General features: G+C 35.2%; 1 protein-coding gene across 2 annotated transcripts in view; it reads left to right on the top strand.

Moving 5' to 3' along the window:
* The window catches only part of LOC143233719 (maleylacetoacetate isomerase-like), a 53,834-nt gene that overhangs the window by 5,787 nt on the left and 25,962 nt on the right, over window positions 1-22,085 (top strand). For both annotated transcript variants that reach the window (XM_076470273.1, XM_076470272.1), the window contains exon 3: window positions 17,119-17,186. In XM_076470273.1, the coding sequence (XP_076326388.1) occupies window positions 17,119-17,186 (68 nt within the window). The remainder of the gene's footprint in view (window positions 1-17,118; window positions 17,187-22,085) is intronic.

Raw genomic sequence — 22,085 nt, 5'->3', positions numbered from 1 at the left:
GTAACTGAAACATGGTTAAATGTAGAGAATTTTGATTGCGGAATTTTTTTAATATACGGGATAATAGTTATTTAATAGGGTTAAAGTGCTAAAAAAAAAAAGGATGGAAGTAGCTTTATATGTAAAATGTTATAGAAATCCAAACAGATTCAGTTTCCTTTACAATTTTTTTTATACTCTCAACTTCAACAGGACGTACTTCACAGCTCTGAGTTTGTAAAGAAAAAAATTGAACAGGTAATATTTCCATCATGTTATTGAAAGAGATTAAGGATTGGATATGTGAATCAGCTTGTTTGTTGTTGTTTTGCTATGCCTTTGTACTGCTTTATGCATGGAAAGTCTGTGTAGAGTTCAACTGTGTATGTATAGCTATGTGTATGCAGCTCATTTAGTTTCATCAACACTTGTATTGTTTGATATTTTTATGCATGTATATGGGTAAAGAGAAACTCGCAAAAAAATTAATTCCAATAACAAGAATATTTAATGAAGTTAATTTCTTCTATAATTTCTTACAGCAATATGACTAATATGGCTGTCACAGCTTCTCAATAAACCTTGAGTTAGCACTAAAATGATCAAATTTACAAAATCAAAATTGGAATTTTCATTGTTAGGCATTATACTTGAAACACTTACCACCCCTTTGATTGCACATATTTAGGTGTAAGACCAATGTTAGACTGACATGACCAATATAGTTGGCAAATTAAATAGAGGTGGCTAGATCAAAGAAAGCAAAAGTTTATTATCAATGGAACTTGGCCTTACTGGATTCTCTTGAGGTGGATTCCTGAATGTGGCAAGGGGACCTCCCAGAGAAGGTTCTGCATTTTCAGTTTACCTCTTCTGGGATCTGAACATCCACCCACGTGTTTGCCATGCATGGTAACCTGTGAAGGGGAGGAGATGGTCCTGGTGGTTGAATGATTCAATTCCAACAAACCACTTTGCCCTTAAATTTCTGTAAATGGGCAGCCTTGGGCTAGGGTAAATTGAGTACCAGTATTGGATATTCTTAATGGGTGTTGTGAACATTGTCTGATACTGGTGTTTTGGTATGGTGCTCACAAAATCCTGGCATTGCTGCAGTGTCCTTCTTTGGCATTCTAGTGTATTCCCTTGTAGTGTACCATAGTGGCTGGGATCAGTGAGCATTGAAATGTAGCATCTTTATTATGGATACTGCCATTTGTGAAAAAAAATGTGAAAAAACGATATAGGAAAATGACCATTTGTGGACAACTCTATTGTACAGTCAACATCAGTCAGATTGTTTAACTCAATTTTTAATTATTCATTCCTTATCCAAAATATCTTTAAGGCAGATGTCCCCCTTCTTCATTCAGAAGGGATTGGAGGGGCTTGCTGGCTCCCTTAAGTCAGTAAAGAAGTTGTGCTTTGAAGATATTTTAGTGGAAACATTTTTTGCCACAACAAACCAAATTCCTTTTAAAATTGAAGGCCATTTGGGATATGCCCATCGAGGTTACTCCCCATGCAACTTTGAAATCTTCGAGAAGAGTTGTAGTTGAGAGGGGTTTAAAAATTGTTCCTGAATAGGAAATCCTCACTGGTTTCTTCAGCCAAGGGATTATTGAGGTGGGCCAAATTTCCACTTGGAAAGACAGAATTACGATGTGTACTAATGTTCTAATATTGATATTTACCTCACCTTGTCCTTCTGCCACACTCAAAGCCAGTTATCTGAACTGTAAGGTATGGCCATACTTGGAAATTATTCTCCTCAACTCCATCTTGGACATATGCTGCTGCACTCCATTCCATTGCCATGGTGGAAGTGCAGACAGGTCTTTGCATGCCTCCAGCAGAATTGTTTGCAAAACATCTTAAACTTTTGCCATCCATGATCAAAAGAGTTGATGAATCTACATCTACTTCCATCTGTGTTTCTGCCACTCCTTCCAGTGACCACCCAGTTCTACTTCCTTTGGCTTCAGGTTTGGGTGTTTTCTCAGGTCCATCCTCTTCTACAGTCCCAAGAAGTAAAACAACCATTCGTTCATACTCTCAATCACTGGAATTTTTTTCTACAGACAAACCTGACTACTAGCTCCAGGACAGTATCTGTAGGGATAGATAGACCTTCATCTAATAAAGAGAGAAGTAAAAATGGTTAAACAGAAGGGCTCCCTGCCCCATTCTCCTCCACATGAATAAAAATGGCCACTTAGATCTATCAGGACTTTCATTCAAATACAGATGACATTTAAGGATTTGATTGATTCTCACCATCCTGTGTGTCTCTCCTTACAAGAAATGTTTCTGAAACTTGCTGATACAGGTACCCTTTGGCAATTTTCTTTGTACAGAAATTACAGGTTTTGTGATGAACAAATGCACAAAGGGTGGCACTGCTAGTTGATCAGCATGTGCCCATCTTGTCTTTGTCACTTGATGCACCCTTTGAGGCTAAAGCCATCTGTGCTTTTTTGGGCTGTAACATCACTATTTTTTCTCTCTATGTGGCTCCTGAAGAGACTTCAGTCAGACCTTGATGATGTTCTGGAGGAGTTTTTAATGGACATAATCCCATCTGTGATGATGCTGATATTGATTGGAGGGATCATTCCATGGAGCATATACTTTTGGATCACAACTTCTCTCTCTTCAATATTGATTTCTTATGCTAATTTTCATACACCTTGTCAGTCTTTTACTGCTATTGATTTTGCCATCTGCTCCCCTTAAATTTTATTGGAGGATTAACAGTAAGCAATAGGGCAGTGATCATTTTCTTATCTTTGAGAGAGACTAGCTGTGGTTGATGCCACCTGACCCAAATGTGTTGATGACCAACTGGTCCTCTTTCACTTTTTTGTCAGGAACTTGATCCTGCCATCATCTGTAAACCATCAATAGAGAACTGAATGGTAGCAGTGACTGACTGAATTGTCCAAACAGCTTGTCAGTGTATTCCTAAAATCTTGGCATGTTTCCCACAATATCTTCATCCTTGATGAAATTATGTCTGCCACATGATAAGGAAAGCTCCCCAGTGAGCTTGGGATGCCTTTTCATAAGTATCCCACACTTTTAAACCACATTGCATTTCAGTGAACCTGTGCATGTGCTCAGCAAGTTGGATGTCAAAGCCAGGACCCTTGGATTAAATACACCTCTAGCATCTATTCTATCCCAAGTTCCAAAGTCATATAGGACAAGATTCAAAAGAAAAGTGGACAGTATACTTCTGCCCCACTTTTGATCTTTCTCTCTGATAGCCAGGAAATTGCTGGTGTCCACAGCATTGCCAATAATCTCTGCGAAAGCTTTTCTCGTGTATCTAGCACTTTTTTAGCCATCAAGGTACAGGAGAGCAATTACTTCTCTCATTTTGAGCTTGTCATAGCTATGACTATAATTGCTCCTTTACACTGGTGGAACTCAAGCTTACTCTTCATTGGTCTGGTAGTGCATCAGTTGTACCTGATTATATTCATTATGAAATGCTGCATCTGATTTGATTTAACTTCAATCAGGGAAGCCTTTCTCTTGTGACAACATCTTGAGAGAGCTTATGATAACAACATGGAGGTATGGCATTTTGCAAGACCTCCACTTGTAGAGGTTGCATGACCATTTACCCAATTTTATTATATTTTTAATGGAGTTCAAAGTCTGTAAGTTTAACACTTTTTCTTTTTTTCCCACAGGAACTTGGAGTCTCTCGGGGCTGTGTCTTGAGTGCTGTACTTTTTATTATAAAGATTAATGCCATTACTGGACAAAGTCCCTCTGCATTTGCAAATGGATTCTATGTTGATGACTTCCATATTTCGTGTCAGTTGTCAAGCATGAGGTTTATTGAATGGCATCTACAGACTGCTCTCTATCACTTACTGAAGTGGACCATTGCAAATTGTTTTACCTTTTCTTGCTCCAAAATTGTTTGAATGCACATCTGCTGCTAATAGGGTATTCACCTAGATGTCAGACTCCATATTGGAAGTTGTGCTTCCTGTGGTCCCTTCTATTTGCCGAACATCCTTTGAACCATCCTTCCTTTTCAATTTATATGGATGGTACAAAATTATGTGGATCTTTCATGGTTTGTTGTGATTCACTTGTTGCACACAGAATTCCTCTCCATTTTCTGCATTCACTGCCAGATTCTGTTACCTTGGATCACGTAAAGCTATGCAGTACACGGACTGTACTATTTATACTGACTCGCTTAGCTCTCTATTGACCTTTGTGGTTGCTTCATGTCAGTTCTCACCCTGTTCTCATTGATTTTCAAAATTGACTAACCCAACTCTTTCTATTGTCTACTTCTATCTTGTTTTTTCTGGATATCAGGACTTGTCTGTATTTGTAGGCATGAGCTTGCTGACATCACAGCTAAGTCAGTCTGTTCTGGTACAATCACCACTGTGACTGCCCCATACATGGATTATAGTCCTGTATTCAAGGCTTGGCTACAACAATTGATAGTCAACTTGAGTGAATGATGTTGTATCAAGCTTTTCTAGATCCAACCTTCTGTTCTGCTTTGGCCTTCTTGCTTCCATGAGGCTCAGAATGAGGAAGTTGTCCTAGCTAGGTTTTGAATTGGTCACAATTTTTAACTTGTGACTTTCTTTTATCTGGTATTGTTGACACCCATGTGCCAATAGCCCACGTTTTACTCTCATGCCATCATTATAATCAAGAATGATGGCACCATTTTAAACATTTTTACCATGGGCTCACTTTTCACATTGGACAGTATCATTGGTATTGTTGACACTTTCCACCTCAGCTGTATTTTTTAAATTTTTAATGGCCATTGGTCTTTTTAACTGTATTCAAATTAAATTTTAAAAAGCTGGATTAATTCATTTAGTATGATTCCATTTTACTTGTTTGGCACAGTTAGCGCAGTTGTTTTGCACCAATAAACTTTAAACAACCAACCAACCCTGGTGGATTAATGTCACGAGTTGGGTACCTCAAGATGCAGTCTTAGGACCCTTGCTCTTTCTGAGTTACATTAATAACATAGACTTATAAAATGGTTAATAAATTATTTAAATATACTTCTGATGTCAAGGAGGATGCTACTTTATAGAAGGATTGAGATTTTATTGTTAGTTTGGATAATAAATGTCAGATAGATTTTAATTATAATAAATGTTAGGTAATGCATGTATTTTGGTTGGTTGGTTAGTTGCTTGGAGTATTTTGTGTGTGTGTGTGTGTGCAAAACGGCTGGTAAAAACGCAAAAAAAAAGTAAAATACAATAAAAGTAACAAAAACAAACAAACTAAACAATACCCATAAAGCAACTAAGAAAATTAAATAGCATGGAAAATGACCAGTGGCCTCGAAAAAATCTGAATACATAATTAAGTTGGACATTGTTAAATGTCATGGGTAAACTGTTAATAAAGATGTATCTAAAATGGTTTCACTTCTTACATTCATAATAAAAACAAATGTAAAATGTGTTCAGTTGAAACCTGTATTATACAAAGGCCACACATTGATGGATTGGTCCCATATGAATGAAAATAACTAAAAGAAACTGACCAAGGCATAGCCTACACAAGACAACTTTCTCCCTCTGACTGTTATCTAAATTAAATGGCTAAAGAACAATAAAAGATTTGATTTTGAAAGCTTGTTATGAATTAGCATTTTCTAAACTTGCTGACTGGTTCAAAGCCATGCCTTTATCAGAGAATGGCTGTGACACCACCAGAGCAGATAGTTTGGTACAGGGTCAACAAGCTTGTTCTCATGAGTACTGACATTGCCAGATATTCAGAACACTGGCTACAAACTGGTAACGGAGAACACTGGGCCAATAATTTCTGAATATTTAAGAGAATAGAGTGGGAACTCAAATGAAATGATTCCAGGGCCAGTAGAAAACTAAAAGTCAGTGTAAAATAGCACACTTAGTGTACTACTTAGCTTCAGTGTGATTTAAGGCTAGAGAAGTGCACGTGTGCTATAATAAAATGAATTTTTCCATTAATTTGGATGGAAATAACTTTTAATAGTATTATGAAAGAAAGGGATCTTGGTGTAGTGGTTGATCACTCTCTCTGTGTGCTGTTGCTAGTGGTAAGGCAAATACAACTTTACGTTGTATGTACAGAAATGTTGAGTATAAACCTAAATTTATAATTTCATTGTATAGGTCACTGGTTAGGCTGCATTAGGAGTATTGTTTGGTTTTGGGCTCCTTACCTTAGGAAGAAGCTGGGATGGAGCAGTTGTCATACAAGGAAGGTTGTTGTTTTTCTTCCATGTGTCAAAGGGATGTTTCTGAAAATGGAGACCAAATATTTATATACATGAAAACTCAGTTTAATAAAGGAGATGCTATTTACATAAGAATTAATTATTTTCATTACATGTATACATGCAATTTTGGTTATTAAATATTGACTGTAATTTTATAAACTTTTCAGAACCTAAGAGAACCATTTTATGTATTTATTTCCTTTTTTGTTCTTTCTGCAATTTCAATAAATGTCTTCATTTAATATAACATAAAGCCATTATGAATTCTCTGAATTTTCTATTTCACTTTTGATTTTCTTCAGCTTGCATTTTAAATGCCAGTTATGATTTATAGTCTCAATAGGATTTTTGTCTATTCTAAAATGCATAGCCTTTTCCTGCATACACATAAATTAAGCAGTACCAACATCCCTTGTCACATGCCAACAGAAGTCATTCTTATTTAAAACTTTGAAATATTTTGGCTTTCCATTTTAGAACTTTTCAAATGAACTTTTGTTTTCCAAATGTTTTTACACATAATCAACTTTCTTTAGACATTCTAAACAAATCGGAAATATTATTATGGATAGTCGTATATATTTAATTTAGTTGATGTTTGAAATGTAATTGTTTAGTTAATGAGTAAAGATAACTTAAAATGATATTGCTTTGTGGTACATTACTTGCATCATTAACAGCTGTCTTCAGTGAGAAGCATTCCAATTAAAAATACAGCAATGTGTGTGACAAGAAAAAATACTTAAGTCACCCACCAACGTGATTCAATTTGATATTCTGATAGACCATGCTTTGGCATAGCACTGTTCAGCATTTTCTTACCTAGACTTGCAGTGTCTCTGCTCACTGGCCTGTTTTGAGGGTTTGGACCCAAATACTGTGGTTACTTTCTCCCAGCCTTTGCTTTCCTGTTTTCAGTCATGGTACACCTCTCTTTCTCCACCATTTATTTGCTAACATGGCTCCTCTGTTGTTGGGAACTTTCTGGGGTGAAGCTGCATTTTTATCACAACTATATTTGCCTCCATCTTCATTTTGTACTTTGTGCATGGCTGCAGGAGATTTTGGGGGCATTTCCAACTCTTTGGTACGCTGAGTTGAGTCAGTGTGGTTGCATACCATCCTTTCCTCATTGGCTTTCCATTTTTCCCAACCATTTCCTGAAACTGTTACTGTGTCTCACTCTTCTCCTTGTTCTTTCATTTTGAGTTCCAGCATCACATATTTCTGTGATTCACTGTGGGTACTTGTGGTACCCTTCTGAAGAACCAATAGTCTTGGAGACTATGTAGTAGGTTGAGGTCCTGTGGGAACCAAGTCCCTCTGCTTTGCCCATATCTAATGATTCTTTACCATTCACCTAGGGTTTTGTGATTTACCTTTTAGAAATTATAGAATTTCACTCCTGGTCTATGGGAAATGTATGATAGATGGTTTGGTAGCTTACATTTACTTTCTCATCTGCCCTGCATCATAACTTTATTTTGTTCATTGCAGTTGTGTTTTTCTGTTCCAAGCTCTTCTGTTTAGTTTCTCCTCAGCTCCATATGTTTTTGTCAGTTGGTCTGTGCATTTGCCTATCTTTGCCCCTCCCAGGTCTTTTCATTTCCACTGTTACAAGGACAATTTACTATTCTAATTCCCTTGCAGGCCATCTTTGCTCTTCCTACTTAGTTTTTGCTATGCTCAGGTTGGTTGGTGGAGGTGGAGAAGTTTTCCTCCCCCCACATATAATACTTCTTTCACTATTGGGTGCTGTTTAATTTTTCATCAGTTGTGTTCAAACTTCTGCATTTCATTTATAGATAATTGAACTACTGGTTCTCAACCTGTCTTCTTCCTCACTGCTCTAGAGGTTTGTATCTCTTAAGGATGTGGGCTTCTCTGGAGACCTTCATCCATCTTGATTATGCCCACGTGCATTTCTTTTAGGGGGCTTTGATCTAGTAAAGACTTGTTTGAGATTCCTTGGATTTTCTCTTCTCCTTCCTTAAAAGACCATCTTTATCGTTTTCTTGGAATGAAACAATACCATTATTGTTTGTCTTCTGTAATCTCGCACTTGCATGGATGCTTCTCATTCTGTTAGGGTGATTCTCTGAATGCTTTGGGGTTGTGGTGCAATGGGCTCTCTTAAGAGTCCTTTCTACTTATCAGTCTCTTGGTTTATTTCCTTCTGCACCTTCAGAATTGGTGTGTAATGGTGCATTCCAACAATTCAACAGGCAAGAGACTACTGATTTTGGACTTTACACCTTCTGTATTGAGCCCACAGCTATCAGACCTTTTGTTGGCTTGTTATATTCAAGGTGCTCTGGATCTTGTCATAAATCATTTATTGTGTCCTAATAGGATTATCCATATGGGAGTGGTCATTGAACCTCATTGTGCTTTGTGTCAATTGAGGTGTTCCAGAATTGGAAACCTTTGCCACTTATATTAATATATCAATTTCCAAGGTTTTGGTCTTCTGTTTCACATCTATTAGATGGAGCAGTAGGTGCTCTTTGTTAGAATTGGTCTGGGCTATACCTGTATGCCCATGTTTCCAGTACTCTGATTCCCTGAGACCTTTCCACCATCCACACCATGCCATATCTGATACTGCTGGTGGCTGTATATTGGCATTTTGAGTATGGTTTCCCTTTCTTCACCAACTGCTGGTGACTTTTCCCCACCCTTCATCATCAGCCACAGTTCAGTGTGAGTCATCTGCTCCCACACTTAGAATTCAAATGTGATTTTTTTTTTAACCTAGTCTCTGACCTGGTGGGCCAGACTTTTGCACCATGTGGCACTGTTGATTTTTCATTCCATTATATCCCTCTCAACATAATTTCTAACCTGGCTCTTTGACAGGGGTCTTTCAGCCTTCTCTGTTAGGGGTGGTTTTTATTTTACGTTATGCCTGTGTTTTCAGTTTACTTGTGTCCCTTTTGTTCCATTTCCTCTTTATCATCTGTTCTTCTTGCCCTTTCTCTCTCCAAAATTAGAACCTTGATGCTGTCTGGCTATATAAGACTGTTCAGCTTCATAATTAGTATTTAGTTAATTTAGTGATTTTTAATATTTAATGACTTTGGTTTTTGTAACAAAAGTGTGAAAAGTTCTATCTCTTAAAGAGATAGATGGGTAGGACAAGTTTTGTTACATAACTGAGTGTACTGTATGCACTGTACTGTATGTGTTTTAAATGTTGTACTAGTCTTTTGTGATATTGTGTGAATCATCTTACTTGAAGTGTCTAAGTTTTACTCAATATGTATAATATTCCTGTTACTAGAGTTAGGTATTTCCATTTTTTTCATTCACAGTATGAATATGTGCAGATGAGAAAAGGAAGCTAAGTAAGTTGGAGAAAGTAAAAGTGAAGTTATGCTGTGTGATTTTCAGCTTAGCAATAATGGATGATATCTGTAATGACTGTCATAGTTTGAATTATTATAACAGAGATACCATAGTTCATCTTATTAAAGGGTGTTCTAATTTAACTGAACCATCCTATGTGGACTTTTGATGTAAAGTAGAATAAATTAGTTTTATATACAATTGTGATACCCAACAGTGTAATGAATTTTTGTGCATACATTCTACTTGTTTATTTTAAAACAAGTGGATTGTGTGCTGTCCACTTATGGGTGAAATCTTTCGAAGTCATAGACACCTACTATAAAAAATCTCAGCCCCCATAAAAACGTAATATTGTCCTTCATGCCTTTTGAACAGGTCATGTTCTTTATATTATTTCTCCTTGAAGGCCCTCTTCCTCTTCATTTTTGGCATGTAGACATCTTCCTTTGGATGTGCTATTGATGTCTACCATCCCTCATTTCACAGTTCTAAAGCAGATCTTTTCCCTAATTATTTCTTTTCTGCCCAAACTTTGGCCACTTGGCAGGGTAATTTTGCCTTCACATACATCTACTCTCCTTCCATATTGCATCTTTATGACCATTCCAGCCCTGATCACCTTCTGTCTACTCATGGCTGTCTGCTGTTGTGTGGTATGATCCAATTCTTTCCATGATTTCCACTCATTATTTCTTCCTTGGAATCTCATTTTCCTTATGGGTTGGATTTGCCATTTTCTCCTGTAGCCTTTTCCATGTATTTTCTCATTTTAACATGTATCTGGCTGGTTATATCCAACATCCATCAGAGGACATCATTAGCACTAGTATGTAGACAACTCCCCATACCTTTCCTACTCTTTATCTTTGTAACCTAGCCATTCCTTCTACAATGTTTTGTCTTCCTCCAATCACATTTTTGGGCTCCACAATGTGTCTTTCAGTGGGTAAGTGATACTTTTTCTTCATTTTCTTTACAGGGGCCTTTGTCACATAGCTGGATCTGGCTTAGTGGTGAATGTTGCATGAACAGATATACTTATTATGAAACTTTGCAGACTGGACTGCAATTGCCTGTTGTGGAGATATAAATGTGGATGACACATTTCAAAAGTCCCTCCACCTTTTGCCTTCAGGTCAGTGTGGATGTTGTCGGTCTTTTATAGTGTCCCAGTGGATTGTGGAGAGCATGTTATGATTGTTTGGATTATCACTCTTTCTGATTGGAGGAGAGATTTCCTGTAGATTCAACCAATGGCATCCACAAGTTACTCACTTCTTAATCCAGAATCTCTGTTTACTGAAGGTTTAATAGTGTTAATATAAGATGATTCTTTGACTTTTCATGTCTTTTCAGAATTTGTCTGTGTTGATGTTTCTAGTTTCCTCCCAGTTTATTCTGTGTCCAGTTGAAGTGGTGTGCTCTGCAATGGCTGAATTTTGTGTTTTCATGAGTTTTGTACTATCTTTATGTTCTTTTATTCTTGTTGTGAGTTTTCTTCCTGTTTATCCTATATATGTATCGTTGCAGGAATACGGAATTTGATAGATGACTTTTTTGAGATTCTCTTTGGTAGGTCGCTGTTTGTTTTTTACTAGAATGGACCTTAATGTATTTATAGTTTCCACTGGACTTCTATGTTGAATGTTTTGGCTATGCATTTGAGTTTTTCACTGAAATGTTGTAGGTAAATGGTGATAATGGTGGTGACTTTCTGATCTTTTTTCTGTTGTGGTCTTCAAGGAGTTTTTGACAAAGGAGGTATAACTATTCTGTTTAAAACTCTATGGCCTCTTGTCATTCTGCTTTGATGGATGTCTTATTGCAAATGTTCTCTGCTCTCTTGTTTAAACATTGGATTATACCACATTTTATCAAGGTTGCATGATAAGACTGGAAGTGTAGGTATCTGTCCTGTGGGTGGATTTTCTGTATACAGTGGTGGTTATTTGTCTTGCTTGTTTGCTGGTGGGTATGTTAAGAAATGGTAGACTGTCTCATTTTTTTATTTCTATAGTGAGGTGGTTTTTTTTGTCTACAGGATTGAGATGTTTAAAGAAGGCTGGTAAATTTTCATGACTGTGGGGCCAAATAACAAAGGTGTCATCAACATAATGTCTGTAGAAACTTGGTTTTATAGGTGTGGATGAAAGGGCTCTTTCTTCAAACTCTTCCATGAAAATGTATGCTAGGATTGGAGAGTGGTGATCCCATGGCTAGACCAACTGTTTATTTTGTAGAATTCCTCCAATCAAAAAGTGATAATCCAACCAATCATAACACACTCTCCACAATCCACCAGGACACTATAAAAGACCGACAAAATGTGGAAGACTTTTAAAATGTCGTCCTCTATACTTGTCTCCACAACAGCCAATTGCCGTCCATTCTAAAAAGTTTCGTGATTACTCCGCCTAAACTATCTGTCAAAGGTATACATATTCTTAAATCCACACTGTATGACCTGGGTGTCATGTATATACCTACCAATGAGATGGTATGATCTGCAAGACTGCTTGTAGGTATGCCTTGTAGTCATTTGTTTCATAAGTTTGTCCCAGCCCAGACCATACACTCATGGACTAACCCAATTAAAGAATGCAGGAATTACTACTGATCCTGGTGATCTGTGTCTTGCAGGTCACAGGATTGGTCTGTTTCTTAAAATAATATACCAGTCATTCGTTGCACTTCCTCTGCCACAGCATTCCTCTAGACTCTCCAATGTATTGTTTCTTTATCATCTACACATGGTTTTTCAAACTGTGATTTGCAGAGCCCATGCATAGCTAACCAGAGCTCTGTGAGGAAATTTTAGAATGTTGATATTTTTTCCTAAAACTATACAATTTAATCAGAATACACTGTACCAAAAAGTAAAAAATATATCTTTAATATAACACGTTTATTGCTTATTAGGCCTTTCAATATTTTATTCTGCCTAACGCCAAGTGATTTTATTTAGCTTAGGGGAAGTGACAATTATAATCGGTAATTGTTAGGTTAGATTCCTTGTAGTGGTAATGAGGCAAACTTGGTATCAGTGAGCTCTATGACGTCCTTATGTCTGCATGACGTCATGTTTCATCTTGTTTCATTTCGTTCGAAATTTAGATGCATGTTAGATCAGGCTTAATATTTTGTTATTTGGCTTAAACATTTGTTAAAAAACAACAAAAAAAGTAAAAATAATAGGCTACCCTTTTCCTTTAGAAAAATGTATTCTAGTGGCCTACCCTTTTTTTCCACATATCTTTTTATTTCTGATATTGTTATGGCAACAGTGGTCTTAGGTCATCATATCACTGTATAATGGTAAAACTCAAGTGCTTGAATGAGTTTCCATTAAGAAGCTATTTTGTGTCTGTGAAAATACTTTTGAAGTGCCAAAGATATATAAAAAAAATACATGTTTAGATTAATTAATAATTAGTTGTCACCTTTATAATGGATAAGTGCCTGAATATTAGTAATAAATCTGATATGAGTAAAATTCCTCCTTGGCCTAGGCCTAATACAAATTGATCATCATTATCGTCATGTGCAAGCACTTCAATGTAGGATGATGCAAGAAGTATTAAAACATGAAAGAAAAAGTGTTTGCAATTAAATGCAAGGAAAGCTACATTTTATTTGTTTGTCCATCAGGACAACAAAGGTGCTCTTATTGCTTTATATCATGTTAGTTACCATATTGCAAAAGCAGGTGAAGCTCATACAATTGCAGAAGATTTGATAAACCATACACAAAAGATTTGGTGCAATGCATGATTGAGAACTTTTTTTAAAACATTAATTCTCTATGCCTCTTTCTGACAACTGTTTCTCGAAGAATCAAGGATACGTTGACCAATTGCTTAATGGAGCTAATAAGGTGAGTAAAAATGAGTCCAACTTTTTTGCTTTAGATGGATTAATCAACAGATGACACAGATTATGTGATGTTGCTTGTATTTGTTTGCCATATTCATAAACCTAGTTTTGAAGAAAACGTGCTAATTTCTAAACTTTTCCCAACTCAAACAACAAACAAAATATTTAAACCGATTTATTTATTTATGAAAGAACATGAGATCCAACAGCAGTGTTGCTTAAGTGTTTGCACTGATGGGGCTGCAGCTATGATTTGAAAATCTTTCAGGGGCACTGGCATGCATGACAAAAAAAAAAAAAAAGGAAACCTGCACATTGAGAGTATCCACTGCTCTCTTCATTGTTATGCACTTGCAATCAAATGAATGCCAGAAAATTTAAAAAAGGTATTGGGTGATGTCATAAAAATAATTTTATAAAATCAAGACCACTCAATGTGAGGATCTAGTTTACTCTATGAGGACATTGGAAGTTTGCATAAAAAATTGCTACTTCATACTGAAGTTCATTGGCTTTCTCAGGGAAAAATGCTTGCTCAGTTTTACGATCTTATTAAATATTTATTTTTAATAAATTTATATTTTAAAAGCTTAAAGTAAACTTCTCCTGGTGCTAGTGACTGATAGTTTCTATTTTTAGTGTTTTTTTGGGTTTTTTTTATTAAGGCTCTGAAATGTTTTCTTTCTCATGTGAAACTCTGCAGGTCTAAAAAGTTTGGACTCTCTGATCTAGTGGAGTAGGGGAGAACTTGTTACTTACTAGTTCCTAGCCATGGGGTGGACTATGGAGGCTTCCTCCTGATTTGTATTCAATCCAATTCAGTTCAGTGTATGATGGTGGTTTTCTTTTGGTATAAATAATGTTGATACTTGTCCTGCCTTGGACCTTGTGTACAATTCCAGATACTGTGATGTGCTCAATGATGCATTTAGCCAACATGCATGTTGCCCCACTAGCTGAGTCATTCTCCTCTTGTACTGTCCCTCAAGTGTCAGTCACACAAGTGATAATGGGAATGGTTAGTTCAGCTCCAACCATCACCATATTCACCAGAACCTAAGTACCCTTCTACAATGTACTGGATGATACACCTAGTTATGAACTGGAGATGCTCCCCATTTTCCTGTCAATGTTCTTACTGTTTCTGACAGATATCATAATGGTTGAGTTCAGATGTGCACACATGATTAATCTGTGGAGGTCTCTCCATTATTTATGCTCTTGTTGCAACACAATTTTGTGGAAGCAAAAAGTATACCTCACTCGGAAATAATGCAGTCTCCCATGAGGATGTTGCCTTCCATTTATTTATTTGAGATAAGATATTGTATTGGAAGTTAACATTCTAATACAGTGAAAATGCATGCATGTTAAGATACCTACTTCTCACATTTCCTACCCACTTCTGGTGTACTGTCCAATCTCAAATTGATCATAGGTTGCATGGAAGAAAAGGCACTAGGGACAATAGAATTTGTCACACTTCTGTTGGTGGAGGGTTGCTGTGCTACCATTTACATGATAGCATGCAAATGACTTACATAAAGGTAGGTGGGAGTATCAAAACTATCAAGGCAAAAATTTGCACATACAGAATACTGTACAAGTTAATTAAAATATATTTGTAAGAAAAGTTGAATATCTATTGGAAGTAAATTTTTAGTGTAAGAGAATGTTAACTTTAAGCTCCACCATTTGGCAGAGCTTTTGCTTCTTATGTCTTCAAGTGATTTGACAGCTTTCACTCACTACATTTACAGTCTTGGCTCTTATTTCTATTCTCTGAGATGTTTTTCTTCTGTTTAATAGATACTCATAAATCATCTTTTTTCTCTATCAAGTTGCTGTTCTTCTTGGATGTCTGGTCTTATTTTTGTTTTTAACTGTTCCTGACATTGAAATAATCTATATTTGATTTATCTAAGAATACTTTTACTTTTCCCTTTGCATCTTATTTAGGCTCCTTTTTTCATCTGCTTCCACCAAGTCATAAAGTGTCTATACACTTCAGTTCTTTTGTTCAGTGATCCTACAACTGGCTGCTCTAGCTATAAGCACCTTCAGCTTGTATTGGTTTTATTTTCTGTATCCATTCTCTGACACAACACATGATGGGAAGGCCAATAGCAGTTTTTCATGACATCTTTATTTTTTCATTTTGTTGTGATCATCTTATTTGGCCTACTGTCATAGGTCTTTTTTTAACTAGTTGACATCTTGGCATCTCTTATTTGTTCATAATCAAGATTCCTCTTACTCCAACCTTTTTACATTTACTTTTTTACCTGGCAGTGTCATCCCTTCATCTTTTATACTGGTTTATCCACTTCTTTGATCAGTACATTTTCTGAGTGTGTTGCCCTTCTTTTGTATTGTTCTATAAATTCTCTCTTTTTCTGTTCTCTGATGCAAGTGAAAGTATTATTAGTGCCTGTTCATCAGACATTTTCTACCTCCAGGCTGTTTTTGTCATTCAAATTTCTTTTGACATGTCTTCCAGAAACTACCATCTGGCCCTCTCTAACCTGAGCTTGAAGAAGGTCATTTGGCTTTGTCCCTCTTCTCTCCAAGTTTCACCCATAATTAGTCCACTTACTGACTTTATGTTAATATTTAGAATCTCTATAATATACATAATTATTTTATAAATTTATGCTTCCTGTTTTGGGCCTGTTTGCAAATTATTTTTAGACCTGCTGAAATGTCTTAAGTGCATAAATAAAGTGCTATGTTGTATTTGTCAAATTCTCTGATAAGGAGGATAGCACAAACTTTTTTTAAGCTTTTGCTTATAAAAAGGAAAAATGTTGGAAGGAATTGTAACAAATATCTAATTTATTTAAACCTTCAGGACACTTTTGGTGTGAGATGGTAAATTTTGAACTTTTTTTTTTTTTAAATTCATTCTAATTTCCTACACTTGTTTTGTTCTAAACTTAAGTAACATGGAATTTAAGTCTCATTTCATTGAGTGGATACTTTGAATGACATCAAGATCAGTTGAATTATTACAGCTGTAATACTGCATACCATGATATGCAAAATCGTGGAAGGAGCAAACAAACTGTATTGTCTGTCTCATCAGTCTTCTAGAATTTTGTTTTGTGTGTATTTCTCGTAAGGTGGTATGAAATACGTAAAGTTGTATTGAGTCCTTTAGTAAAAATATGTTTAGCCAGCAGTGTTAATATGTGATATGTATGTGATTGCAGGACTTTGTTTTGTAAAGTACAGAATAAAACAGGTTGAGTTAAAAAAAAAATGAGGGTCTTTCAGATTATAAAAGGTTTGTAGATTTAGACTTTATATTAAGCCTGAATGGAGATGTTTTAGGTGAATTTTATCTGTATGAATAAAAACTTTTGATTAGTACTTTTAATGATCCATACAAGTGTCTATCATTCATAGCACCATGTCAGTTGTGATTGATTGCAGTTAATTGATTCACTTTCTGACTTTATGCTGTTATTTATTTGAATTAATTTTAAAGGCTAGTTTTTATATTGTGTCTAAAGTGTTTCATTATTAACAACGTTCAGCCTTAAATAGCTTTACTATAAAACCTTTTCAATACAGTTATTTTCTGTTCCATTTGTGAAGTGATTTTAAAGAAAAATGGTACATTTTTACAGCACTTGCTCTAAAAGGAATTGAATACGAGTATCGACCAGTGAACCTTATTAAAGCTGGAGGAGAACAGGTATAGTGCATTGATTGTTTACAAATTTTCAAGTTTTTTCTTAAAATCTTTACCTAAATATAGTGATAAATTAAACATTTTATTAGATGAACTTGTGAAGAAGGTTTGACATAAGGCATATTAGTTTGTAATTCTTACCTTCCTATGTAGGATTCTTTAGCCTGAAATGTATTTTTTAAGCCAAAGTATAATAACAGTTTTTAATCTGTGTGACTACTTTATTTCACAAGTTATCCAGCGTAACCTGCTACTACTAAAGCACACTCTCCTTTTCTTACATTGTTGTTACTTACAATACTACAAGTCATTTTTAGTATAATAAAAAACTAATTGAAATCATATAGACTTGCATTTTAAGTACTAATAGCTTTCCATATTGGATTATTAAAAACCATGTGGCTTATTTAAACTTAGAACTATAATTTCTACCTATAATCTAGATTTTCTTGCTGAAAGTTGTGTTGTTAACATTTTGTGACCTCATTCTTGTTATGAATTCTGAAGTACAAGTTAATCTTGAAGCTAATACTTTAGTCAATAATTCACATAGGGTGTCTTTTTACTGTTTCTATCAAAGAATTCCTGTTGCTTTTATTAAAGCATTGTTCCCACAGTCTTCTTCTAATATGCAGAAAGTTCCTATGTTGTAACAGTACTGGTAGATTTTATCAACAAGTATATGTGGGTTACTTATGTCAAGTTTTCATGAGTTCCTCTGGATTTCAAGGTCTCTTTTGATGCAAGCGTAACTGGTTATTAGCCTATCTGTTCCTTCCATGTCTTTTTAAATAGGCTTTTTCATCTTCATCTGGGGAACAGGATTTCCCAGCCAAACCTTTGTTCTGAAGATAACTTGTTGAGCTTATTCTTTTGTTTCTCTGGCATGTATCATTTTCATTATTGAGCTATTTACTGTTACATCTGAAAGTGTGTTTAATTACAAGAATATTTCTTTCTTTCTCTTTCTTCTGGCATTTGGATTACAGTTGATGCTTTTAGAAATTGCTGCAATTTTCAGTTAATGCAATTGTTTCAAGTATCTTGCTTTCGTGACCTTTAAGAGAGTGTTTGCTTACTGAATTTTAAATCTGAAACTTTAAATTCTCAGTTTCTTTTTTGCCTTTTTTTAGGGGCTTAGAATTTTATCAGTTTTTATCATCCATTACTTTCAGCTGATCCATCTTGTATTACAATTTTTAGTCAAAAGGTTTTGGACCTTCTGCTGAAAAGAACTACTTGAAACAGTTCACCACACTTTTCAATCCATTTACTCTTGTATTTTTTTCTAGTGCTGGAAAAATTCAGAATATTGTAGACAAGTAATAGACCTTTCCCTCCTCAGTTATCTGGACATTTCATGGGAGAGAAAAAAATGACTATGAAAATTACTTCATCATGGTCTTTGGATAATAAGAGTGGATATCAAAGATACTTCTCTATATGTCTATTCATCAATCGTATAAACTTTCTATGCTTTTTACCATTTGGGAGTGGTTTACTAATTTGACTCTATCTTCACTTTACATCTTCATGTACCTTTTTATTGGTCTCTTACACACACTTAACTCTTTCTAGATGGGTTACAAGTGAAAGGCTGTCATTGCATTTCTTGCCTTGCATTGAGAATTTTGTTGCTCTTATGTTTTAGGAATTTGTCATTAAGTTGGGTATCAAACAATAGATTGTAATTCAAATATCCTTATATGTTATTTAATTTCTTAATTTAAAATTGAAATATGTGTGTGTGTTTATGTAATAGCACCTAATTAGCTTTTGTGTGTGTGTGTGTCAAGTGGTATGTTGAATGCAGCACTGGTCTAAATTAGATGTTTGTCTTTTTAACTTGTTCAAAATTTCAATTTTTAAGACAAATACAGCTTAGTTACTAAATTTGTTAAGATTAAAATTGAATTCTATGATATCAGTAAACTAATTTTATAATGTTTTGGTTATTTCAAACATGCATAAAATTACCCCAAAAAAAAAAAAAAAAAAAAAGAGGCTACAAACAGTTATTTCATTTTACATCCTCTCTGTGCAGAATTTTTAAGGCTTAGCAAGCTGTCACAAGCAGCAACCAAGTACAAAATTTGTAACTAGAAGAGATGATTGTTTGCTTTACTTCTTCATTTATTGTTCTGTTTTTAAGACAAATTTAAGAACTTGTTTGTAAATAGTAGTAATCTATATAAATATACAATGTATAATAATTGAAACATGACTGTAATATACAAAATTCTCGTCCACTAAAACCCAGCAAAGAAAGCTCACTTTGTATAAATTAAGTCCGTTTTCTATTATTGGTTATGGTAACATGAGTGCATTTGTGCAACATCTTTAACTTCTATATTTTTAGCCAGATATGGCTGATAAGCCAATATGATAGACATTTATGTATATTTATTTTTAAAATTATGATATTTAAGCTATTTAGTGTAAACATTTATGTTTTTATATTATAATCTGTAGTCAGTCATTGTAGAACAAAAAGAAATAAGGTATACTTTATACTTATTTCCAAATGTTTATGGTGGCTACAATCAGGTTGTCTGAACAAGAGACTCATTAATGACAATAACAAGTAAAGTTTTGTATTTAAATGTTTGATAAAACTACCTGGACATTTATAGTGATTTTTGCATTTGAAATTGGAAAATTTTGTGATGCATAAAAGTATTTTTAATCTTAAAATTAAAGTTACTCTGCACATTGGACAAAGAACAAGCAAAAAGAAAGACTTAATAATAATATCTTACACACGTGTGTGCACATGCACGCACAGTTTATATTATATGCCTTCTAATGTTTACTGAAAATCTGCCAAATTTCATGAACATGCTCTTAATTTAATTGCATGCAAACCATAACAAGTACAAAATGGTTGAGTCATGCTGAAAGAGTTAATGTCAATTTGCATTATTAGACAGTTTTCTAATTAAAAATCAAACAACTCCTCTCATTTACTCACTTCCTATTAACCATCCAATTAGTTTTATCTCTGATTGATTAGCCACAATTCCAAATTTCAACTTGGATCAACCCAATAGTTTATGCATCTGGAATTTTGAATAAATACATTTCAAGGAATTTCCCCTGTTTCTTTTGGATTTGCAGTTCATGTAAGCTTTTTTACATCTACATTTGTCATTTATATTCAGTTACACTCTGCCTTAGGAACAATTTCTCTTTAGCAGGTAATTTCTTTATATCATGTTTATATAAGACATTTTCACTGAAATCCTGTTTCTCAGTTGCATCTGCCATCAGACCTGTTATCTCATCTCAAATCTTCTGCTGTCCCATTGCTTATAACTGTTTTCAGTTTTGGCTAAATTGAACATTTAGAGCTGCAGGTACTATTTTCTCCCACTTCATACAGATCTACTTCACAAGTGTCTCTTTCAAGATGTTTTGTGAGACTGTTTTCTTTCATATAACTGATCTCTTCAGAAAGAGTATCTTGCACTAATCTTTTGAGGCTTGACAGTTCAGCAGGCTTGTGAAAAGTTCCTACCCGTAGTGCACTACTCTTGTAATAGCCCACAAAGACAACTCTTCAGTGATGGCATACATAAATAATTAGAGAGGAACTTGATCTTGCAACTAGAGCAAGATGATTAATATGATTTGCTAATCAGTTAATCATTGGACTTATAACAGTTGTTCTTGCATGAAACTGATCTTCCTGCTACCAAAATACCCCCTCTCACACTTACCTCTAGTGCTCAAGGTTTCTCCCTTTGTCCATCTAAGCATTGGTCTGATTTTTTTTTATCTCTTACTTATTCAAATCTTTTATACTCCACTTAAGACAAATATTGTCAAGAGCAATTATGACACTCTACACTAATGCCAATGCATCTTCTATCCTGGTACTGTATGTAATAAGCACCCCATTCAGATAATGTTATCACATTTTCTCAACAAACTGTAACTAACAGGGTTCCCAGTATTACAATCATGTGGAGAATCTCTTTAACATTATGATATAACTGAATTTCGTTAAAAATACATAAAAAAAAATATGATTGGCAAGTTGCTTTATGGTATAAATTCTTGGATATTATTTCAGGTATAGAGGAAAATCACATCTCTCTTGTTCAATCTCTAATATCTACTGTTGCACAACAGTCTGGGGGAGGGGCTAATCTTGGTTGAGATTGTTAGTGATTTTATTCATAGTGAGATGGAAACATATTCAGTTCAGCAGTGTTTCTTCGAGAGGCTCTAATCCACAAACATTATGTTCATGCAGGGAAATTTACTTCTCAGTTACGTGAAGGAAAAGTTTGTACCTTATCCAAACAGTTATCAGAACTTCATGATTTAGCCTACCACAACCAGGTGGAAGCGTTTTCTGACCCTCAAATAATACATCTACTCCTCAAATATTAGGGTTTCAAGGCAAAGTTTGTATTTAACCTGAATAGATCATTGTCCTCTGATAGAACATTGTAACTCTACAGACTTGCAGCTCTGAGATCTAACATTTTGTTTCCTTTCACATTTCTCTCTTCATTGATGAGGAGCTAGAACCATTGATAATTTTCATATTGGTTCAGTTGTCAGCTTTTATGTTAATTGTTGTCACTGAAATCTCAAATTTCATCAACTCCTACAGAGGGGTCATAGTTCAACCTGTATTCATGGGTGTCAATATCAACCCCTCAGTACCTTGAAACCTAGTATAGGTGGTGTCCATAGCCAGTAGTTTTGCTGCTCACTCTGATCACTGCCAGTGGCTTTGGTGATTTATTGTAAGCTGCCAGAGTCCATGGGGACCTGGCTTTGAGAATTTCTAGAGATGTGGTAACTTTACCCATGGAATTATTTAATTTTTGCTGACCTACAGACATCACCAGTCAGAATGGTTTGTGTTTATTGGGTGCAGGATGCTCT

The sequence above is a fragment of the Tachypleus tridentatus genome, chromosome 12 (assembly GCF_004210375.1).
Source record: "Tachypleus tridentatus isolate NWPU-2018 chromosome 12, ASM421037v1, whole genome shotgun sequence".
NCBI classification, from domain to species: domain Eukaryota; kingdom Metazoa; phylum Arthropoda; class Merostomata; order Xiphosura; family Limulidae; genus Tachypleus; species Tachypleus tridentatus.
This window is presented reverse-complemented; position numbering and strand designations above follow the sequence as displayed.